The 15,100-nt window shown below is 50.8% G+C and overlaps 1 protein-coding gene and 1 pseudogene across 1 annotated transcript in view; one reads left to right on the forward strand and one right to left on the reverse strand.

Annotated features, from left to right (window-relative positions):
- Positions 1–15,096, reverse strand: part of ERGIC1 (endoplasmic reticulum-golgi intermediate compartment 1) — a gene marked incomplete at its 5' end in the record, with an annotated part of 105,521 nt that extends 90,425 nt beyond the window's left edge. Inside the window, one exon of the mRNA XM_024753370.1 lies at positions 15,083–15,096. Coding sequence (XP_024609138.1) covers positions 15,083–15,096 — 14 coding nt within the window. The remainder of the gene's footprint in view (positions 1–15,082) is intronic.
- Positions 2,124–4,364, forward strand: LOC112405071 (serine-threonine kinase receptor-associated protein pseudogene; annotated as a pseudogene).
- Positions 15,097–15,100: the final 4 nt, after the last annotated feature.

The following is a 15,100-nucleotide window of genomic DNA, read 5'->3' on the forward strand; positions in this document are numbered from 1 at the left end:
CTTCTGATTTCCTGGCTCCTTGAAGCAGGCCTGGGAGACAGGCATTCCTGTGCCAGCACAGTCACGTGTACCAGGCAGGTGATGGGTGAGAGGGGCAGAGAGATGACAGAGCAGCATGAATACACATGACCCCTGCCCACATGGTCTAACCTACGGCGGTAAGCTTTCCCCGACCAAAGATGGCAGCCAGGGACAGTGGAAAGGCCATGAGTCCTGCAGGGGAGCCGGGGGTCATGCCCTGCTATGGGCCTCAGTTTCCCATCGGTTAAGTGACACCATTAATTCCCCTCATAGGTCAAGGTGGAAACTATAAAGTCCTGAGTGCTACGAGGTGACAGGTGATTTCATCTACCTCTCTCTGCACCAAGTTTTGGATTTGCCTGTGCACAAATTGTGTGCTGACTGTCCCCTAAGCCAGCATTTCCCAAAATGTGGCACCTATGCCACCGGTGTGACCTGGGTGATTTCAGGCCATGTGGGGACCTGGTGGTTAAATGGCTTCAGACTTCACAGTGAGAAGGCCATTGCCTGTTCAGCTCTCATTTGAGTGTTCCGAGAACCTCAAAGAGAACGTCTCGAGGTGGTGCTATCCGGCTGTCATCCTCTCGTTTCTCTAGCACTTGCTAACATCCCTTTTTTAACAGACCCAGCTACTGTAGCACGCACCAGCTAGCTAGGACGGAACAGGCTTGCAATTATCTGTATCTATTTGTGGCAGGTGATACTGCTTTTCCATTTTCAAAGATGTTATAAAGTTACCTTTTATAAACAAACATGTTAAATTCAAAAACTGAGTAGTTTCCATAAAAGTTATTGAGTAAATAACACATGTTGTTTAAGAACACACCCCCAAATTAGGGAGATGGTACCAGAATGGTGGGAGATTGAATATACTGACTGCAGTTACCACCTCTGCCAGTGACACATGTATCAAGGCCCGTCCTTTCTTCTTCCTCCTGGGTCCACGGCCCAATCAGATCTCCTGACCCTCCCTGGAGTTGGGTGAGGCCAGTTCCCCGGGTCAAGGCAGAAGTGATAGCACCACATCCAGACCCTCCACGGCCTCCCTTTCTCTCCCCGCACTGCCAGGGCCTCAGAAAGAATCCAACATCCTCTTGGGGAAGAACCACAAGACGGAGGGCAGGGTTCCTTGCTAGGGGCATAGCATCCCCACCACCTTGGGAATGAACTTCCGTTGCATTAAATCACTGAGATTTTCAGGTTGTTTATAGGAATTAGCTGACTTAGGCTAATACAAAGGGGCCATCTCTAGTCTAGTTTCTATATACCAGCCTGACATCCTGGTGCTTTCCTCTGTAAAGAATGATAACTGAGCACCTAACAGATGCCAGGCATAATCTGAAGGGCTTTACAGAGATGAGCTCAATTAGTCCTCATGACAGCGCTGGGAACCAGGCACTATTGAGTAGTGGGCTTATTATCTTTCAGTGAGGCGACTGAGACCCAGAGGGCATCTTGCCCAAAGTCACACATTTGGGAAGTGGTGAAGCCGAGACTCAAACCCAGGACTGTTGGAGATGCACAAAGCCGTTACTTTGCCACAGTGCGACGCAGCCTCTGCTGAGCACATCACCCAGGAACTGCTGTGCCCTGACTATGTGCCAGTCCCTGGGCTGGGTCCTGCAGGAGACGGCACAAGTGACACTGCCATGGCCTGGAGCCCGGCAAGCCAGGCGGGAAGGGAGCCGCATGGCACCGAGCCAGATGGAGACAGGAGAGCGCAGTCAGGGAGGGCTTCGGGAAAATCTCAGCGCATCACCACTCCCCAAGAACAGGGAGGGCTCACAGAGGTGGATAAGGCTTAAGGCTGGCCCAGGAGGGTGGGTGCGATCTCAGCCTGCAGAGACGAGTGGAGAGATGCGTCTCATCCGAGCCAACCGCCACCTCCTGAATCCACAGGAATTAGCTGGGGCCAGGCCTACCACCCTGTCTAGTAAGGGGACTAAAAGACCGTGGGATGAGTCTTTAACACGCTTCCCTGGATGGTGCGGGTCAGGGCTGCCAGTTCTCCGGTTCTCCCCCTCCCCCACTTTCCCTCCCTTGACAGCAGTGGATCGGTTGTCTGTTGCAGACTCCCTGACCCATCCCTAACCCCTTTCTGACCTCGGGGCCACCGGACTGGCCTTTTCGCGTTTCCGGCCCAACCCCAGAGTCAGGGCGGGGGGCAGGCACCTCGAGGAGTCGGTGCCAAGAGGAGAGAAAAGACCAGACCACCTTCGGCTCCCCTCCTCTACCCCCGCCGGATCGCAAGGCTCGCAGCCGCCGTGGCAATGAGGCCGCTCACCTGCGCGGGCCACACGTCACACGCAGCCTGTGGTGGATTTGGCCTTCCGTGGCATCACGCCTTACGGCTTTTGCCTAATCGGTGCTTGCAAAGATGATAAACCTATGCTACGCCAGGGAGATACAGGAGACTGGACTGGAACATTTTTGGGTCATGAGGGTGCTGTTTGGGATGTAACATTAAATAAGGACGCCACCACAGCAGCTACAGCAGCTGCAGATTTCACAGCCAAAGTGTGGGATGCTGTCTCAGGAGATGAATGGATGACGCTGGCTCATAAACACATTGTCAAGGCTGGATTTTACACAGGACAGTAATTACTTGTTAACCGGGGGACAGGATAAACTGTTATGCATATATGACTTGAACAAACCTGAGGCAGAACCTAAGGAAATCAGTGGTCACACCTCTGGTATTAAAAAGGCTCTATGGTGCAGCGAGGATAAACAGATCCTTTCAGCTGATGACAAAACCGTTCGCCTTTGGGATCATGCTGCTATGACAGAAGTGAAATCTCTCCATTTTAATATGTCTGTTTGCAGTACGGAATACATTCCGGAGGGAGAGATCTCGGTAATAACTTATGGACGATCTACTGCTTTTCACAGTGCAGTTAAGTTTGGACCCAATTAAATCTTTTGAAACTCCTGCAACCATCAATTCTGCGTCTCTTCATCCTGAGAAAGAATTTCTTGTTGCAGGGGGTGAAGATTTTAAACTTTGTAAGTGTGATTATAAGAGTGGAGAAGAATTAGAATCCTACAAAGGACACTTTGGTCCCATTCACTGTGTGAGGTTTAGTCCTGATGGACAATGCTATGCTAGTGGTTCTGAAGATGGAACACTGAGACTATGGCAGACTGTGGTAGGAAAATCATACGGCCTTTGGAAATGCGTGCTTCCTGAAGAAGACAGTGGTGAGCTGGCAAAGCCGAGGATCAGTTTTCCAGAGACGGCGGAAGAGGAGCTAGAAGAAATTGCTCCAGAGAATTCTGATGCCATCTATAGTGCAACTCCTGAAGTTAAGGCCTGAGCATCAGGCAGATGTACACAACTTATGGACTAAAACAAACAGAGAAAGGCATCAGCCTCCAGAGTTACTCTCTGCTTAAGGTAAACATGAGCAGTAAACAATGAGGAATATGAATTAGCTCCAGTGCTGGAACTAACCAACTTGTAGTACGATGGTCTGTTGTCTTTTTAATGAATATGTGCAAACCAACACCCAATTTCTCTTATTACAGTTGAATTTCTTGTAGTTATTGTTATTATGTTATTATGAGAGGGAAAATATACTGTTATTATGAGAGGGAAAATATTATGTTATCATGAGAGGGAAAATATACTGACCTATTTTTCCGACTTTTCCCTTAAAGGAGAAAGCCTTTTTTTTTTTTTTTTTTTTGCTTTAGTTATAAAGAAGAGGGGGAATACATGATAAAGTAACAGGTTTGATCTCTCATTGTACACTGCTTCCGAACATCTAATTGTTTTTAGTTGTCTAAATAAAATGCCTAAAAATAAAGCTTCCCTGGGCTGGATGAAGTACTCCTAGTTCTTTCCAGGCTACTCTTATGGCTCCTACAGCCCTCTCTATTGGCTCTTCTTTCAGAGGGCATGGGGCGTAATGGAAAGATTGCGGCGTGGGGGGCCAGACCACTCCACACCCCGATACCTCCTACCCCCTCAGAAGTGATACGGGTGCCCAGTGCGGGGCGGCCTGCACCAGCGGAGCAGAAAGAGTCACTGCTAACGGTGAACACGTGAACCTGCACGAGGGATTCTAGACACTGGTGGTCCGCTTCCCTACAGGAGGGCCAGCTGACAGTGAAGATGGGCAGGAGAAGGACCGTTGATCAATAAGGAGTGATACGGTGGGGGCAGCCTGGCAAATGCTGCCTGATCCAGCTGAAGGGCAGTGCCACCAGTGACGTCATGTGGATGCCAGGTACCCCTGACAGGATGTGCTCAGAAGGGCACGCCACCCACGACCCAGTCTAATCGCAAGAAAACATCAGACAAACCCAGAGTGCGGGACGTTCTACAGGACATTTGGACAGTGCTCTTCAAGACTGCCAAGGTCATGAAGAACAAGAAAGACTGAGGGTGGGAGGAACTGGGAGACGGGGATTCACACATATCCACTATTGATACTATGTATAAAATAGACAACTGATGGGAACATACTGTATAGCACAGGGAACTCTACTTAATGAACTGTGGTGACCTAAATGGGAAGGAAATCCAAAAGGGAGGGGATATACATATATGTATGCCTGATTCATTTTGCTATACAGTAGGAGCTAACACAACACTGTAAAGCAGCTATACTCCAATAAAAATTAACTTAAAAAATAAAATTTTAAAAAGAAAAAAAAAAAGACTGGGGACTTCCCTGGTGGCGCAGTGGTTAAGAATCTGCCTGCCAATGCAGGGGACACAGGTTCGATCGCTGGTCCGGGAAGATCCCACATGCCGCGGAGCAACTAAGCCCGTGCGCCACAACTACTAAGCCTGCGAGCCACAACTACTGGAGCCTGCGCTCCACAACAAGAGAAGCCACCGCAATGAGAAGCCCGCGCACCGCAAAGAAGAGTAGTCCCCGCTCGCTGCAACTAGAGAAAGCCCGCACGCAGCAACGAAGACCCAACGCAGACAAGAATTAAAAAATTAAAAAAAAAAAAAAGACCGAGGAACTGTCCCCAACGAGAGCCTGGGGAGACGTGACCACTGAATGCAATGTTGGATCTTGGATTGGATCCTGGAGCAATAAATGGACATTAGTGGAACAAAACTTTTTAAATTTTATATTATTTTGAGACTTTGCTTCTTTGGGGCACACTGGTCACCCCTTCTGGCTGTGAGAGCTCTCTACAGTCGGTGGGCTGGCAGTGTGCTGATCTTTTCAAGTTTCTTTCCCCCGCATTTTGTTGAGGTTTCAGTGAGGTCTGTTAGGTGTGCATCCTGCAGCTTAATTGGCTTAAAATGTACTCTCCTTTGGTGTGATCTCTCTGGGGGACGACTGGGAGAAAGAAAAACCAACAGTGTAACTGTTCTGATACTGGAAATTGATGTGTCCTTTTGAAATAAAGAACCAGTCCCTCAAAAAAAAAAAAAAAAAAAGACATTAGCGGAAAACAGGTGAAATCCAAAATAAAGTCTGGGGAACACCGGATTGGAGGTATCTGTACCATCTTTACAACTTTTCCGTAACTCTATTCCAAAATTAAAAAGTGTCTTTAATTTAAAAAAAGAGAGACGCCAAATACCAGAACTAAAACACAAGTTCCGTGAGGTTGGGGGGACAGGAACTGTCTGTCTGGCTCAGTGCTATATCTACCCAGCTTCGAGAACAGTGCCTGGCACACAGTAGGCCTTCAAGAAATATGCTCAACGGGGGCTTCCCTGGTGGCGCAGTGGTTGGGAGTCCGCCTGCTGATGCAGGGGACGCGAGCTCGTGCCCCGGTCCGGGAATGATCCCACGTGACGCGGAGCGGCTGGGCCCGTGAGCCATGGCTGCTGAGCCTGCGCGTCCGGAGCCTGTGCTCTGCAACGGGAGAGGCCACAACGGTGAGAGGCCCGCGTGCCGCAAAAAAAAAAAAAAAGAAATATGCTCAACGAACAAATGACTCCACCACCCCAGCCTGTTCCTGGCCTGTTGACTGGGGCTCCAAAGACCAGCCAGAGAAAGGACAGGATGGCCAGCCCCACCTGCTCCCCACAGGAAGGGCTGCACCCCTCACCCCACCTCCCCAGCAGGGGCTCAGCGGTAATCTCCTGCCCACAGATGCACAGTGTCACCTAGATACTGGAAATTGTCACCTAGGCCCAGCCCCCTTCTCAGGCAACCCAGAGCCCCCTTCCCCGCCAAGGTTTCCATGGCAATAAATTGTAAACACAACTAAGTAGACAGCAGCTGACATCGGGGGTTTCCATGGAGTGCCCCTCCAAAATCGAGGTGATTATGCTCCCCTCCGGGACACGCAAGTGTGGTTAAGAAAACCAGCTCTGACATCACAGAGTGTTCCACTTGCCTGTGGTCTGTGTGACCTTGGCCAAGTCCTTTCCCCTCTGTGTCCAGCATCCTCATCAGGTAAAGGGAATGACACCTGGTGCCTACGTGATGTGAGGATGAACTGAATCCAAGAAAGGCCTTCAGACTGGCCCTTGATAAATGGGCACTGTTGGGGGCACTGTGGTCACAGCACAGCCCTGGGAGGTCACCTGAGACAACCTGAGGGCTGAAGGTTTTAAGGGATCTGGAGAAGGGAGTGCCATTCAAACTGAGCTTTGGCCAGCCCCGGGACTGCTGAGGAGGAAAGACAGGTCCAGAGGCAGAGCTGGCAGTGCCACCCTAGCACCAACCAGAGAAGGGAAGCCATGGCTGCCAGGCCTGGAAGAATCGTGCCCCGAGGATGCCTCTGCCCAAACCTGGGGGTCCCTCGACTCCTCTGCCCCCGGCTCCGAGCCCAGACCCACCAGACCACCTCCCGAGAGTCCAGGGGCACCGCCCCAAGTCCTGTCCACCCGGCGAGTGTGTGCTCGTTCACTGATACGTGTGACACACAGGCTGCATGCCGCCAGCCACAGGCCATCATCAGCCCTCAGAAGGCTTTGGTTTGGCCCAGCATAACGTTCAACAGCAATAAAACTGGAAGCAGTTACTAATCATTTTCACACAATTTATCAGACTTTCATCATTTCCTAAAAAATTGGGTAATCTGTAGGGCAACAAGCCACAGACAGCTGCCCCTTCCCAATGGAGCGTCACTCTCTGATGGGCCCAGTTGGCACACCCAACTGTCCCCAACCCCGTGATACCTGCCCAGGGCCTGGGGACATCTGGGTATGTGACCATTTGACCGTTTTCTCTCCCACCAGAGATTAATGCCTTGGGGTCTGGGGTCACCGTGTGGGTGCCACTTAGAGAGGGGAGCCCAGCTCTGGGCTGAATCGCCCCAGGTGTTCTCACGGGAGCGCATCACTGGTCCTGCAAACCCAAGGGGCCCCAGCTTTACCATGTCCACCCCCCAGATGCCCCTGTGCTCAGGTCTACCAGAGCTCGGCGAGGAGCACTGGGACAATGCTGCCAAGGAAGGCCACAACGAGTGAAACGGCCCCACATTCCACACGAGCTCATCCCATCCTCAAAAAAATCCTGCAAGGAAAGTATGAGCACCCCACTTTGCAGATGAGGAAAATGGAAGCTTACAGGTCAAGGCAGCCCTCGGAGGAATTTGCAGTGTAGAAGGACGTTCTGAAAGGGTGGCCCACGACCTAGCACTTTCCCCTGAAGATTTGGAGACACTTGCTCCACACCATGAAGGTACCCTTGGACTCAGCAAAACATCAAAACAAGTCAAATATCATCAGATTTCTTCCAAAGTAGTCAAGGGACATTTTAGTTAAATTCTACATGTCAGTGGCTCCTGATGTGACAGCAAGAGAGAAAATGATAGTGGAGACCTGGTGGATGGTCATAAAAATCGACAATGTCAAGGTACCAGCGAGGCAGAAGAGCACCATGGTTAAGTACCCTGGCTCTCGAATCACAGACCCAAGGTCAAGTCCCGGTCCCGTACTTCCTCAGCTGCGTACCCTGGGCCAGTTCACTTCCCAGCTCTGAACCTTGGCTTCCTGTTTTAAAACTGAATTAATAAAGGAAACAATCAGCAGAGGGAAAAGGCAACCTCTTCACTGGGAGAAAGTATTTGCGAACCATGTATCTGAAAAGTGGTTAATATCCAAAATACATAAGAAACTCCTCCAACTTCATAGCAAAACACACACACACACACACACACACACACACACACACACACAAAACACACAACAACAACAACCCCACAACCAAATAACCTGATTAAAACTGGGCAGAGAACTTGAATAGACAGTTCCCCAAAATAAGACAATCGAATGGCCAACAGGTATATGCAAAGATGCTCAACATCACTAATCATCAGGGAAACGCATATCAAAACCACAACAAGGGCTTCCCTGGTGGCGCAGTGGTTGAGAGTCCGCCGGCTGATGCAGGGGACATGGGTTCGTGCCCCGGTCCAGGAGGATCCCACATGCCGCGGAGCAGCTGGGCCCGTGAGCCATGGCCGCTGAGCCTGCGCATCCGGAGCCTGTGCTCTGCAACGGGAGGGGCCCCAACAGTGAGAGGCCCACGTACCGCAAAAAAAAAACAAAAACAAACAAAAAAATCTGTCAAGAGGGTAGATCTCATTTTAAGTGTTCTTAGCACAATTTTTAAAAATTGAATTAATAGTATGACTATAAAGTGATAGCATTACAGTTTCTTGGAGGGATGAAACTTCTGTATCCAGACTGCGGGGGTGGTTACATGATGTAAAGTCTTGACTTCCACAGAAGAATACACCAAAAAAGGCAACTTTTATTGTATGTTAATTAAAAAGATAAAATAAATAAATAAATAGTAATCTAAAAAAAAAAGAAGATAAAATATAGAAAAATAAATGACTAATAATTGTATCTATCTCGTGGAGCCAGCGTGACTTTCAAGTCCAATGACATGCCCAGCACAGAGTGCAACACATCACCAGCTGAGAAACCATCAGGCATTACTAGTAAGATTCGCCTTGCCTCCTTTCCTCCTCCAGAGCAATTCGAGCCCCAGATGGCAACTCAAGAGAGAAAAGCATCACCAGCACTCAATATTCAGGGACCTGTGACTAAACTTTGGTAACAGCCGGGTCTCTCATCTCAAATAGGGTTTCCACCTTTTGGATAAACAGAACATTCAGTCCCTTTCAAACGGATCTTGCTTCCTGTCCAGCTGTGCTGCCCAGGAGATTCCAGAAGGAAGCATTCAAGGGGAGGATTTTACTGTCAGGTGTGTGTGCTGGTCCCCCAGGGACCCCTAGATGCACCAGCTATGTGACCCAGCATCTCTGGGGGTCAATTTCCCTGGATGTAAAATAGGAATAATGCCCACTCAGAGGATGAGAAGATTTGTAAAGCAACTTACGTATCCCCGAGTTCTTGGTAGTACAGGGAACCCTGAGTTCCTCCTGCCTCTCCCAAGGGTCAAGACTTTTAAAAACCAATACATGCTAGTGTTGGCAGGTTTTTTTCCCATTCGGTACTTTTCCTGCATAGACACCAATGTAATTAAGTTAACAGACCTAAATGTTAAAGTTGACAACAGACAATTAGGCTAATTACCACTTTCTTAAAGGAACAATTACAGCTGTTTCCCAAATAATATTCTGAGAAATGGTACTGGCCGCCCCATGAAGAACAAGGGTGGCTTAGATAGTAAGTTTGGCAAAAGCCGGGCTAAGTGACTCAGGTTCCTTTTGTGCAGGACTTCTCAGAGCCTTTAGAAAGTTAGGCACTTGCTGTGGATCTCCAAATGGGGGACCCATTATGGAGCGGCACAGTCTGGGAGATGCTGAGTTAGTCAATCTTACTGTACATTCAAATCACCAGGGGATCTTGCATTTCCAACAAGTTCCTAGGTGATGCTGAAGCTGCTGGTGTGGGAACCACACTTTGAAAAGCAAGGATATCCACGGAAAGGTAACGCCACCACCACTGCCCTGCCTTAGTGACAGCTTTACTAGTGAAGAACAGTCCCAGAGGGAATGTGCTTGCGGGGGGGGGACAGATGGGACCAGACTCTACTCCCCAACCTCCCCTCCAAAGACCCACTCTGGCATCTGGCTGCCCCTGTGCTCTTGGCCTGATTAATATGGGTTCTCTGCATCTAGAGTAGTCTTCTCAATCTTAGCTGTACACTTGGAATCACGTGAGGACCTTTATAAAATACTGATGCCCGAGTCCCCCACCCTCAGATCCTGATTACTGGGTCTGGAGCACCACCTGAGTTTGGGGATTTTTAAAACTCCTCCAGTGATTCTAACATACAGCAGAGCTGATGTTCACTGATACAGAGGTGGTGGGTAAGCCTCACCCCAAATGCCCTCCTCACACCCTGCCTGCCTCTCCAGTGCCCGATGAAAACTGCCCAGGAGCAACTCCAAAATAAAAAATGAAAGGATTACCAGATGGGAAACAGAACTTAACGAGGCCACAGCTGGCTAAAGCCCAGTCTCAAGATAGTATGGTATCAGGAATGAGTCCAAACCGCCTCAGGAGGAGAGATTTTTCCATCCCCTTCCACATCCAGATGAGAAGCTAAACATATGCTCTACACTCTAAAGCCCCCGTGGCCGGAGTGGGAAAACCTGGACCCTCCAGAATGAGATGCTCTAAATAGCTGTGAGACCATAGTGAGGGTTCTTTAAAGACAATTTCAGAATCAGGTGTCAGACCACATGAGTCTAGTTAAAAATTAAATAAAAAAATATAAAGGCTGATGACTTTAAGCTTCTTAATGAGCACTACTGGGAAAGGATTAGAGATGAGAAAGCCAAGGAATCCAATTAGAGGGGGTTTCAGTTCTCTCTGAACTCGGTGAATGGAAGGGCAAAGCTTTAGAGATGAGCCTATAGGATACAAGTGGGGCTCTGGAGCACAAGAACAGCATTCCAACCCCAGTGCCTTCTGCTGACCCATCACGTCCCTTAACTCTGCTGCACTTCCACTGGCTCATCTGTAGAGTGGGATAACAACAGTGTCTGCCTTGCAGGGTTGGTGTGGGATTAAATGAGCACAGGTAAGACTCTTACCACAGTGTCAGGCACTAGTAAGTGCTCAATAAATGTGAAATGCTGGCTTGATTTTCAGATCTTTCCTCCAGTCTGTTCTTTATTTCCCTTTGGCCCTGATTTTTAAGTCTATTTATATTTTTTAAAAACTTGTTGTAAAGTACGTGTTTCCGTCAACTTCCCCAAGATCTTTCTGGAATGAGGTAAGGTAGAAATACAGGCACTCACATAAGCCACTGTACTATCTGCTGAGTTCTGATTATGTGCTCAGAGCCCACACTGGTGGTCGGGGATGACCCTGGCACAGGGAGTGAGGGGAGCTCTGCAGGGACCCCCGCACTGGGCAAGGCCGCATGGGGAGCTAAGGAAATCATACTTGATCAGAGCAATGGGCCCCACTTGACGGTTGAAACCAGAATGTGAAAAAAATCAGGTCAACTTTGGAAAGCTCCCCTGGGGTTCTAAGATCTGGGGTCTCTTGGAGATGAGAGACCACTTGGAAGGCCAGACTGAGAGGCGATGGAGGCTGAACCAAGGCGCCGCAGCAGGGCCGGCATCACAGGCGTGCGAACTGCGTGGTCGCACGGGTCCTGTGCTCAGAGCGCTGCGTCTAGGCTTAGTCTAACGCTCTGCTGTCACCGTCCTGACATCCGTAATACTTTTCCAACAAGGGGTTCTGCGTTTTCATTTTGCACTGGGCCCCGCAAATTATGCAGCCGGCTGTACCCTGCAGGGACACCTCACTTGCCCCTACATCTACCCTACAAGGTGAGGCAATGAAGATTGCCATCTTCTCCTTAAAATGAAGAAACTGAGGCTCAGAGAAGGTAAGTCAACTGTCCCAGGGTCCAGATGGTCAGTGACAGGACAGCAGCACACCCCCAGTCTTGGGGTTTCAACTCAGAGGCTGCGTCGCGGGGAGCCGGCCATCTCTGCGTGCCTGAAAGCCGCGCGCTCAGGCTCTCCTGGGCCTGGGCTGCAGGAAATGCCCCTACCTTCCCCCCACCCCCACCCCCGGCCTGAGCCAGAGACAGCAGGTGTTCTGGCCCTTGCCAGCCGGAACTGGGTCCGGGTAGGGCCAACGCCCACGGAACCGAGTCACAAGGCCGGTTCCACCACTGCAAGGTCCAGCGATTAATGAAACAATGCACCAGGAGCAAAACAAACACAAGTCATCTTTGAAGGCCTCGGGGTCCCTCCTCTGTATTCAGCCTATTCCCCACCCCCAACTACAATTGAGAGAAGAGCCCATTCAAGGAAGGAAGGGGAGAAATTAACCACCCATAGCTGAAAAGGTTCCCAGCAAAAGAACTGCCACATCAAATCACAGCATGCCCTTGCCTTCCTTGACAGACTCTGAGAGACATATCCTGGGGGCGAGTGTGGCCCTGGCAGGATTCTAGGCCCTGGAGTTACAACAGTGAATGAAACAGATAAAGATCTTTGCCCTAGGGAGCTCATGTTTTCATGGGAGGAAAAAAGAGAATAAGCATAAAATAATTAAGTGAATTATACAGTGTTAGGAAATATAGGTGCTTCGATGAAATAACACAATGAAAAGAGTGGCCAATATTTATTGGGTGCATACTCTGTATCTAAATGCTTTACACACACTGGCTCAGTTAATCTTCTCGACAACTGGTACTGTTCTCATCCCCATTTCACAGACAGGAAAGCACACAGGAGGTAAGGTGCACGAGGTCCCCACAGGCACTAGGAAAACAAGGAGTTCTGGTAAGAAAGAGCAAGAGGTTCCTTTTCCCCCTTCCTGATTGTGCTCTGTATTAAGGAGAGCAAAACGATCAGAAAGCCTGGTCTTCTCCCTGGCTTCGAACTGGGAGAGGGGGGGTTCAACCAGAGCATGCCCCTCTCCATGTCCGCATGGTTTTTTAAGAGATCTGACAAGGCTGTGGGACCCGCCAAGACCTCCCTTTTCTCCCACAGCTAAGGCTTTGCAGCTAACAGTCCCCAGATCGAATCCCAGCTCCACCAGCTCACCACTGCCTGGCCCTGAGCAAACGAGTCCCATGTCACCCAGCTCTGCAGTGGGGCACGTGGCAGAGGGCTGAGCACGGAGCAGACACTCAGTGAATGTTTGATCAATGAACACTGAAGTGCGCGTACAGAGGACCCTTCCTTAGAACCTGAGACCTGGAATGAACACATCTTAAGAAGGCTCGTCCTCCAAGGTGTGAACGGGAAGTGTTGAATCCATTCTCACTGTTCTGTGGTGGCACAAGCCTTCAAGGAAATTGATTAAAACACCTCATTAAGCTGGGGCCCCAGTGGTACCTGGACACTCCAAACCTCCGACTCAAGGGGCACCAGGTCAGGAGCTGTGCGTGACCTGGGACCCTGGCCCACCCTTCAATCTAGGTCCCATGAGGTCCAGGGCAAGACCCTCAGCCCTCAACTTCCTCCTCCTACAATGGGAGATTAGGAGCAGAGTGAATGAATTCTATGCCCGAAAGCAGTGACTTCCCCGATAAGGTCAAAATCACTGGAACCTACTGACTCACAAAGGGATGCGGGGCGAGGGCAGGAATTATCAGCCTGGGTAAGGGGAGGCTTTATGGAACCAGGAATCAATGTGCCAGCTACAGCTCTCTCATGTCCTGAATGTTAACCGTCGGTACGAGGACTGCCCCTGAATTCCATCACAGGGGTTTTCCTTGTATGAAAACGCCCTGGGTCTGCAAACATTTGTCTGAGACCCTGGTGCCAGCCCCAGGGCTGCATGGAAGCGGCAGGCTGTTTGTGGGATGGCAATGGTGCCCAGGGCAGGCTGAGTACCACGTCAGCCAGTGCAAGAGTTCCACGGCCAATGTTCTCTCCATGCTTAAACTCCAACATGTCCACATGCCATGGGGGTCACTGCCAGGCTTTTCTTCCCAGGAAGGCTGTCGCTTTACCCTGACTTCATTCACACCTGTAGGGAGGGAAGGAGCTGGCAGGGACCGGAATCCCTATTTTGTGGATGAGGAAGTGGCCTCATGGAGAGGCTGCTTGTCCACTAACCTCGCACTTCTCAGCTCTGTACCTCTCCAGGCTCTGAATTAAGCTCTTCTCATGCATTCAGCCCTTGCAGGTGGGACTTTATTTTTAGCCCCAATTTGCAGGTGGTGACAGAGATACTGAGAAGGCTCAGACACTTGCCCGAGTCATCAAGCTGTGCAGCTAAGGGGAGGTCTGAACCCAAAGCCTTCACCCCTAACTTCTAGAATATACCAAGCTGTTCAGTGGAGGGGGCAGAGCCAGGATTCTGATCCAGCTCCTCCCCACTAAAGCCCAGCTATTTTTCTGTCTATACACCACAGTGTGGCTGCCTCAGGCCAGGGCATCCCCTGGGGCTCCATACCTCAAGGGAAAGTGTGGATGTAGACCCCCTCCCCCAATTCCAGAAGGCCTAGCCCAGCGCAACGTGGACCATGAGGCGGCTGGACCCCACAAAGGGCCCATTGTGGTGACTGTAGAAAGCCAAGGGCAGATCAGGCTAGGCTCTCTGCAAAGTCCTGCCCACAGCTCCCTTACCTCCTCCCCTCCCCCATGGAGCCCCCATACCCAGAACACAGGACCAGGGCTGGCTGAGGTACAGGCCTCCGGTTCGGCCCAGTAAGGGAGAGTCTGAGCCTATGGAAACCTGAAACCCTCCAGCAGCTGTCTGGCGGGATGGGTCTGCACACCCCTGCGGATCACTGGGGGCTCATCCGAGGTGCCCTGAACGCACCTGTCAGCTGGGGTGGGGTTCACGAAAGGAGGCTCTGTAGAGAAGACGAAGGGGATGGCTTGTTTGCTCCTATCTAGGAGAGGGAGGAAACCTGTTTCCCAGCATGGGGGGAAGGGGATGCGAGTTTGCGAGGTGTCGAGGCAGCCTGGGGAGGGGGCTCCGCGGAGGGAAGGGGCGGAGCGGCCCGAGAGGTGGGCGGCCTCGCTTCCCGCTGCACGAGGAGGCTCTCCGAGGCTCCAGCTGGCTTTGTGTGCGGCAGGGGGGCCATCCCGGCGTCCCCGAGGGCCTGCCGAGGCGTGCACAGGGCGAAGGGCCGCTTTTGCGTTCCAGGCGGGAGGGGTCCGCGGCGTGCCCAAGCATCCTCCGCGCCCGCGGAGGGGGCTCCCCGGTGGCCGGGGTAGCCATACTCACCTCCTGAAGTCAAAGGGC

Source organism: Neophocaena asiaeorientalis, unplaced genomic scaffold (genome assembly GCF_003031525.2).
Source record: "Neophocaena asiaeorientalis asiaeorientalis breed wild unplaced genomic scaffold, Neophocaena_asiaeorientalis_V1.1 scaffold268, whole genome shotgun sequence".
Lineage (NCBI taxonomy): Eukaryota > Metazoa > Chordata > Mammalia > Artiodactyla > Phocoenidae > Neophocaena > Neophocaena asiaeorientalis.